Below are 8,990 nucleotides of genomic sequence, written 5' to 3' on the forward strand. Positions count from 1 at the left end.
GCTGCCTCCTTTGTGTAAAAAAATATATATATAAATACATTTGTAGAGATATGAATAAAAACAAACATTCTCGCACCCGGCAAGTATAATTTGTTGCTGTAGCGAGAAGGAACACGACTTCAATCATTCGCTGAACCTATTTCGTAAGGCTTTATTTGGCCAGGCTATACTAGACTCATAACCAAACACGAAAAAATCTCTCATAATATCTCACCGTTCAATACGAATAGACTAGAATGACGTCAAATTACTGAAAAAAGAGAAAAACTATACATATTCTTCGCCATTAGCAGATTGCACAATTCAGAGGCGAAGATTATCCTCAGAGAACGGGTCCAGTGAGTTTCCGTAATCATGTATCGTCGCTGATATAACAAGTGATAGGTCAATGGGGTATATCTGTTCTTTAGTTGTTATTTTCTAATGTGCTTAACTAAGAAATTACTTTTATTACAAATCAAATCCAGTGAGTTTTCGTAATCATGTATCGTCGCTGATATAACAAGTGATAGGTCAATGGGGTATATCTGTTCTTTAGTTGTTATTTTCTAATGAGCTTAACTAAGAAATTACTTTATTACAAAACAAATCTTCTTTTGAATTAGAAGCAACGTTGCCAGATTGTCGTACTCAGCCGATTATATTTCCCGACTTCCTACCCCAAAACTGTCTTCTGGGCTACAATATCGAAACTCATTTATAGTTATCGTTAAAAGAGTTAGATCCTGGTGTTTCTTGGCAATAGTTAGGCGTCAGAAACCGGTAAATACTATGCTCTGAGTACGATAATCTGGCAATAGTGATTAGAAGGGTATTAAAGATATTATACTTTGCAAGCTAAGGTTTACGATAATATAAGGCAGGCTGTCGTGTCTGTTTGAGGAACTCGCTTGTGTCAAAACGAAAATATCCAGCTAGGAGGTACGATGACTGTATCGTCTAAATAACTACACCACCAGTTGCGAAACAAGAACAGCAATAATAACACCGCCATTAATATAGTGACGTGATTAAAAAAAAATAACAGTTTTCATTATCCTTCACCTCCTCCGCCTCCTCCTCCTCCTCATAATAATAATAATACAAGTGATGCCGAATAAAGTTAAGGAAAGCAGTTCCGTAATAAAGGATAGTAGTAGTAACAAAAATAATAATAATAATAATAATGAGAATAATTACAATAACAACAACAACAACAACAATAACAACAACACTAACACTAACAATAACAACAACAACAACAACATCAATAATAATGATAATGATAATAATAATAACAATAATAATAATAAAAATAAGCATAACTATCATTATCATCACTATAATATCATAATAACAATTGCTACTTTAAAGAACACATATCGCCCCATCAAAAATTGTCTTTCTATGTATTCTTACAGACTCTCAAAGCTGTGCCACGACCCTTGGATCAATGTGGTGTATTAAATTTTCTTCGTATGCTTAGAGATTGTGTTTCCATCTATAGTTTTATATAAATGACCGTGTAGCAGCGACGGGCCAAATTTGTGGCTTTACCGTGTAGCAGCGATGGGCCAAATTTGTGGCATTACCGTGTAGCAGCGATGGGCCAAATTTGTGGCATTACCGTGTAGCAGCGACGGGCCAAATTTGTGACTTTACCGTGTAGCAGCGACGGGCCAAATTTGTGGCTTTACCGTGTAGCAGCGATGGGCCAAATTTGTGGCATTACCGTGTAGCAGCGACGGGCCAAATTTGTGGCATTACCGTGTAGCAGCGACGGGCCAAATTTGTGGCTTTACCGTGTAGCAGCGACGGGCCAAATTTGTGGCTTTACCGTGTGCCAGCGACGGGCCAAATTTGTGGCTTTACCGTGTAGCAGCGACGGGCCAAGATTTTGGCTTTACCGTAGCAGCGACGGCCAAATTTGTGGCTTTACCGTGTTGCAGTGACGGGCCAAATTTGTGGCTTAACCGTGTTGCAGAGACGGGCCAAATTTGTGGCTTTACCGTGTAGCAGCGACGGGCCAAATTTGTGGCTTTACCGTGTAGCAGCGACGGGCCAAATTTGTGGCTTTACCGTGTAGCAGCGACGGGCCAAATTTGTGGCTTTACCGTGTAGCAGCGACGGGCCAAATTTGTGGCTTTACCGTGTACCAGCGACGGGCCAAATTTGTGGCTTTACCGTGTAGCAGCGACGGGCCAAATTTGTGGCTTTACCGTGTGCCAGCGACGGGCCAAGTTTTTGCCATGATTTAAACCCCCCAAAATAGTTGATGCATAAACTGATCACAAACGCGTTGATATATATTTATGAAATGGTTTGCGTGAGTGATGATTTTTTTCTCATTATTCTCGTTTGGAGGGACCTTCAAGAAACATGGTCCCTGCAGCTACCGGGTTAAATACGTTAAAACACAAGTATAAGGCTTATATTACAGCAACCACTATAAGATAGCACTTGAATAATGCTTGTAGACTGTAGAGGACTACCTTCATAGCTGCAGTCACCATACTTAAGCACAACTTTAGTCGGAGAAACGCCTCCTGTCCAGCGTTGCCAAATTATCGTACTCATCCCATTGTATTGTCGTAGTTTCTGACCGATAACTAAAGCAAAAAACAAAATAAGCATCAATAAATAACAGTTCTAACGCTAACTTTAATGTTCTATCGTTGTTTGCGTGGTTGCGGCAGGCTTCGGGCTTAAAAATGATATATGCAATGTTCAGAGTATGACAATTTGGCAACGCTGCTCCTGTCTCCACCCTGTGTCTCCCAGCTCACCCCATCTCCTTGCCACACTGCACGCGGTTTGCTGGGAGGGTAGAGGGTAGCGGGACGCCTAGCGGGTCAGAGGCAAGAACAAACACATGTTCTCTAATACGAGTGGCCATACAGGACGCGGGAAGCGGGTAAGCTTGGAGGGAACCCGCTACCCGCGTCCTGGATTTGAAGACGAAGAGGAAATGATCATCACCTTCGAAGAGGAAGAAAAAGCTCAACAGAAGATTTAGGTGCAGGAGAGTGTCATATAACTGGGTTAGTGACTACTGAACAACTTGCTGACAAATAGTAGAGTGGAGTCTTATGATACCCGCACTTTTGTGGGCCTAATGTTCTAATGTTAGGAGAGAACCGGGTGACAAATGCTCAAAAACAGTCTTTATAACTGAAATATAATTTATAGATGTGTGCAGCATTATGTATTTCAATAACTGTAAAGCAATATACCAAATCATTTTTAACATGGGATATCTTTTTTTATCCATTTGTGGAGATTAGTTCTATAGGCGAAAAAAATCACTTTTTTTCAATCTGGCTGCAGATTTTTAGAAAAGAATACAATGAGCAAATGTGATAGCATAGTCATAGCTCCGAAATGCAATGATTACCGTAAAGCCCTCCGAAAATGAAGAAAAGTATTGAAATATTCAGGATGATGACTGGCGTACACACACACACACACACACACACACACACAAACACACACACACACACACACACACACACACACACACACAATCACGCACACAATCACACACACAATCACAAACACAAACACTCACACACACACACACACACACACACAAACACACAAACACAAACACAAACACACAAACACACAAACACAAACACACACACACACACACACACACACACACACACACAAACACAAACACACACACACACACACACACACACACACACACACACACACACACACACACCGAACAAATTGAAGAAAGGGAAAATAGGAAAGAAAATGTGCACTAGATGGGGAAGTATTGATTGCTGCGGACACCTCCCTGCTCTCTCTCTCTCTCTCTCTCTCTCTCTCTCTCTCTCTCTCTCTCTCTCTCTCTCTCTCTCTCTCTCTCTCTCTCTCTCTCTCTCTCTCTCTCTCTCTCTCTCTCTCTCTCTCTCTCTCTCTCTCTCCATAAACACATTAAAAGTCATCTGCCTGTCCCCTCTTCAAACTCTTAATCATCAATAAGGTTTCCAGATAAGCATGTATGTTTGGTACTTCATCTTGTGTGATTATAACTATGACAATACTTTTTTGTGTGTGTGTACCTGTCTGTCGTGGGCGCTTGTGTCTTTGTGTGTGTGTGTGTGTGTGTGTGTGTGTGTGTGTGTGTATACATATTTGAATCAACATATCGTCACCCTCATAAAATAATCGTCTAAGTCATATTTCAGCGATTTCCAGGTTTTTGTCTACATCAATTTTTCAACATGTGACGCCCATTTTTGTAGAGCTGCCTTCGTCATTCAGGGTTCGAGTGTTCTAGAATTGGTCTTTTCATTTCTGCCTAAATCTTAAGCCAAATGAGATGATGACAGTTCTTTTCTGATTTCCTGTAGAGTAGAAAATAAAGACTGAGGCGGTTTGTTTACGAAGGTGACGATATAAAATCATACTAAAAGGCATAATTTTGATAACCGCCTCAAGCGACCTCAACGATGGGCGTCATACTGTTTAGATCAATTTCTCACCCAGAAGAAACGGTCAGCCAGCGTTGCCAAATTATCATACTCACCGCATTGCATATTTGTAGTTTCTGACCGATAACTATGACAAAAAAGAACGAAACCCATCAATATTTAACAGTTTCAACGCTAACTTTAATTTCCTATCGTCATTTGTGTGGTTACGGCAGTCTTGGAGCCTAGAAATTATTAATGCAATGTTCAGTGTACGACAATTTGGCAACGTTGCGTGCAGCTGAACGATGGATGCTCGCTCCTCCTGCACCGAAGATTGCACGTGTAAATGATTTCACGAGTGGTATGTCGGCGTTTCCTCTTTCCGCTGGAGGAGAAAAAATAGTGTACCGCTGCTTCGTCACCTGGACTGACAATCTGCAGTATCGCCAGCCCACGTCCCTCGCGTCCAACGTTGCCAGATTGTCGTACTTAGCCTCCTATGCTGGCCGATTTCCTACCCCAAAACTGCCTCCTTTACTCCAATAACTGCCTTCATTTATAGTTATCGTTAAATAATTGGTGTTTTTTGGCAATAGCTCCGGCTCAGAAGCAGGTGAATACAAGGCTCTGAGTACGACAATCTGGCAACGGTGCTCGCGACCCTCCCGGACCGGCTCAGGCACCACCGTCACCCGCCTCCGTCCAGCCAATCAACAGCGAGGGAATTGAAAATAAAATAAACACATCAAAATATAAAAAAAAAAAGAACAGGGATTCCAAAGCAACGGGTCGCAGAACCGTATGACGTAAGCATGGAAAAAACTTATATTCCATTGGAGACTGATGAATAAATATCTTTTTTTGTTTGTTTTGTTATCACTGATGCCTGAATAAAGAAAATAGAATAAGTGGGCAGGATGGTGTGTGTGTGTGTGTGTGTGTGTGTGTGTGTGTGTGTGTGTGTGTGTGTGTGTGTGTGTGTGTGTTATGCATATTCGAGTAGGAATATAACGGTTACGTCAGTATTTTAAGGCTGTCATCCCTCCGTTTTCTTCATCCATCATCCATTTTCTCAACCAATGATATGACCCTGTAAGCTCCAACACGGCCTTTCAGACTCCACCTGTATGCTCCGTGACTCGATTTGGTCATATTTGAATTGGAGACACGGCCGAGGCGTGGTGTATGCGTGACGTTGCTTGGAGCCAAACTAGAGAATGTAGAAACAGGGATTTAGAGAAAACGAGGAAAGGCGGGCTAATTTAAATCAATCACTTCAACATGCCCTCCCTCACACCCCACACCGCCGTTTGTAGGCAATGGAATTACAGTCACGCAATAGCACAATAAAAAGGCATATTTTTTTCGTCAGTGGCTTGCCTGAACGCGATGTGAAAGAAGGCGAGAATGCACATCCAGAGTGAACACTCGGCCGCAACTTTAGTCACCCCTGAACTGGCGGGTATTTTTTTGGCTCCAAGTGACGTCATCCCGCTGCTCCGCCCCAAAACCGCTCCCTGCGCGTACCGGTCACAGTTTTGAAGCAGAGTGACGTGACTTGGTACTTAAAGACTTAGGAAAAAAAAGTGATGTGTCGACGTAGGAGCATCTGAGCAGCATTCCTTAGCGTTACTTTACGGAGCTCAGTTTAATCACGACGTTCTCACCTTACAGACAGTCTTACGGTGCCAGCGAGAGCAACGGACGTACGTTATCGCTTATCGTTATGGAAAATGAATGCGTTTTGATTTTACCTGAGGATGTTGAGCTTGTTGAGGAGTTGCAACAGTTGTGGCTATGGAGGAAGCCGCTCAGGTGTTTACGAAAACCTCTGTCTAATCTACACTGTATTAACCTGGTAGCTGCAGGGATCATGTTTTTTAAAGGCCCTTCCCTCTAAGCGAGAAAAATGAGAAAAAATCATCACTCACGCAAACCATTTCATAATATATATCAACGCATTTGTGATCATCATCTATTTTGGGGGGATTATATCATGGCAAAAATGTGGCCCGTCGCTGCTACACGGTAAAGCCACAAATTTGGCCCGTCGCTGCTACACGGTAAAGCCACAAATCTGGCCCGTCGCTGCTACACGGTAAAGCCACAAATTTGGCCCGTCGCTGCTACACGGTAAAGCCACAAATTTGGCCCGTCGCTGCTACACGGTAAAGCCACAAATTTGGCCCGTCGCTGCTACACGGTAAAGCCACAAATTTGGCCCGTCGCTGCTACACGGTAAAGCCACAAATTTGGCCCGTCGCTGCTACACGGTAAAGCCACAAATTTGGCCCGTCGCTGCTACACGGTAAAGCCACAAATTTGGCCCGTCGCTGCTACACGGTAAAGCCACAAATTTGGCCCGTCGCTGCTACACGGTAAAGCCACAAATTTCGCCCGTCGCTGCTACCGGGTTAAAATTTGAACTCTTTAGCATATTTGAAGGTATAGTTAAAGGTTATAGGTAAAAAATAACTTGAAGCTGAATTCGTATGATAAACGCAAGAGTAATAGAGGTTAGCGTTTAGTTTCCGCCAATTATTTGTGTGTTTTAACAGTTCTGAGTTAGCGGTGGAAGAGATGAAGCAAAGATGGCGGGTACTCATAGTCGGCAGATACATGTGACAAATATATTAACGTGTTCTGTGATGCTTTTCCCCTTACACTCTACACGTCCATGTCCTACGTATCCTTTCCTCTTCCTCTACTCCCTCCTCTTCCTTCTATGTTCGTTTTTTTACTCCCCATGTGTTACTTATATATTCTCTCTTCTTATCCCTTATCAACGCCCTTCTCTTCCTCCTCTTCCTTTTTCTCATTCTCCTCTCTCCTCCCCTTCCCCTCCCTTTTCTCTTATTCCTGGTTCATGCAAAATGGCAAGCAACCTCACTGTGGCTTTACAACTAAACTGCTAATCTGAAGAAGAAGAATCTGAGCTAGAACACTAAACAAGAAACAAATGGTCAGTACTCACTTAGACAGGTTTTCCTCCTCCAGGTGTTTGAGCTTCTTCTTGCGTTTTTCGTCTCTCCTATCATCCTTCTTCTTCTTCTTGTCTTCAGGGTCTTGACTTGGATGACTGTTACTGTCGATGTACAGGTCATCCGATAACAACTGTTGCTGCAGCTGTAACGGAGGCTGTATTTGCTGTTGTGCTGTCTGCGAGTGGTGCAGCGAGGGTAGGTGTTGCGGCGGCAGTGGTGGTGGTGCTTGTGACGGTGAGGGTGGGGATGAGGAGGAAGGTGGATGGTGGTGGTGGTGATGGTGGTGGTGGTGCGGGTGGTGGTGAGGAGGAGCGGGTGGAGGAGGAAGTGAAGTGGGATAAAACTCCACCTCCATGTCTTGTACTAGTAAAGAGGGTGTGGCGGCGGTGGTGGGGTGGTTGTTGTGGTTCAGGTGGTGGAGGGCTAGGTGGTTGTGATCCAACTCATACTGGTGGCCACGAGAGGAAAGCTCATGGGGTTCTGGGGACTGGGGAGTGAGGGGCTGGGTGGCAGGGGTGCTGGGGGGAGAGTGGCCGCTGAGGTGATTTTGTACGGCCGCTGCGGCGCCACCGTCCACGATACATTTGATTTCCTTAGATTTTAGCTTCACCCGCGCCTTCTTTTCGCGACGCTCCTCGGCGTGGATGAGACTTCGACTGCTCCTTATCTGAGACTCTGCCACACATGCACCACTGCCGCCACCAGTGCTGCCGCCGCCACAGTCGCCTTCACTCCTCCCCTCTTCCTCCTCCTCGTCCACGTCCTCGTATCTCCTCATGGTCTCGTCACCAGACCTCAGCCTGTTCTCTTGATGCCACTTGACATTGTCATCTTTTAACTCTTTCAGATGATTGTTGTTCTTCGGGGGCTTCTCAGACACCTTGGAGTGGTGCCGTCCTGAGCGACGCGAGTCACGGTGTGACCTGGAGACGTGCTTACTGGAAGAGTCCACATGTTGTTGCGGTTGTTGTTGTTGCTGCTGTTGTTGTTGTTGTTGTTGTTGCTGTTGTTGTTGTTGCTGCTGCTGCTGCTGTTGTTCTTTTTCAGCCTCCTGCAGCCGTGTAGTGCGGCGTGTAGTTGCCACTTCGCTATATCGCTCACACTCGCCGTTGGCGGCAGACTCTCCTCGCGTCCGACTGCTCCTGTGGCTGATTGGAGACAGGGAAAGAATATCAGTGGTGTAAAAGCGATATGCCTGATATGGACAAAATATATATTTAGCAACAGCTTTAATGTGATTAAAAAATCATTATGTAACGTATATTTTCAATCCTCTTTTGTATCACATCAGTGATAAGGATAAGTTGTGTATGCTAACCAAGAGTGGTTTCTACTATTTTCTTATAGGGATATGTTGAGAGTGTTTGTTGGCTGGTGTGTTTGAGAGTCAGTGCGGCAAAGCGGTGGTGGTCTGAGAGAAAGTTTGCTGTAGCCAGATTTTTCCATTGAACACACTTTAACATAATTTGATTTCAAGAGCCCAAATAATAATAAAAATTTATTAAAATTATTTTTCAGGTGTTATCCAATAATTTAACTTGTGTTTTGAAATACAACATTTGTACAATGTTTGGGACAACTTCCATCTGCTAGTCAC

The 8,990-nt window shown here is 43.8% G+C and overlaps 1 protein-coding gene across 1 annotated transcript in view; it reads right to left on the bottom strand.

The window, feature by feature from the left end:
- The window catches only part of LOC127006272 (uncharacterized), a 96,854-nt gene extending 88,546 nt beyond the window's left edge, over positions 1-8,308 (bottom strand). Inside the window, exon 1 of the mRNA XM_050875919.1 lies at positions 7,384-8,308. Within this exon, the coding sequence (XP_050731876.1) occupies positions 7,384-8,171 (788 nt within the window). The 5' untranslated portion in view covers positions 8,172-8,308. The remainder of the gene's footprint in view (positions 1-7,383) is intronic.
- Between the last annotated feature and the right edge of the window lie 682 nt (positions 8,309-8,990).

Source organism: Eriocheir sinensis, chromosome 32 (assembly GCF_024679095.1).
Source record: "Eriocheir sinensis breed Jianghai 21 chromosome 32, ASM2467909v1, whole genome shotgun sequence".
Lineage (NCBI taxonomy): Eukaryota > Metazoa > Arthropoda > Malacostraca > Decapoda > Varunidae > Eriocheir > Eriocheir sinensis.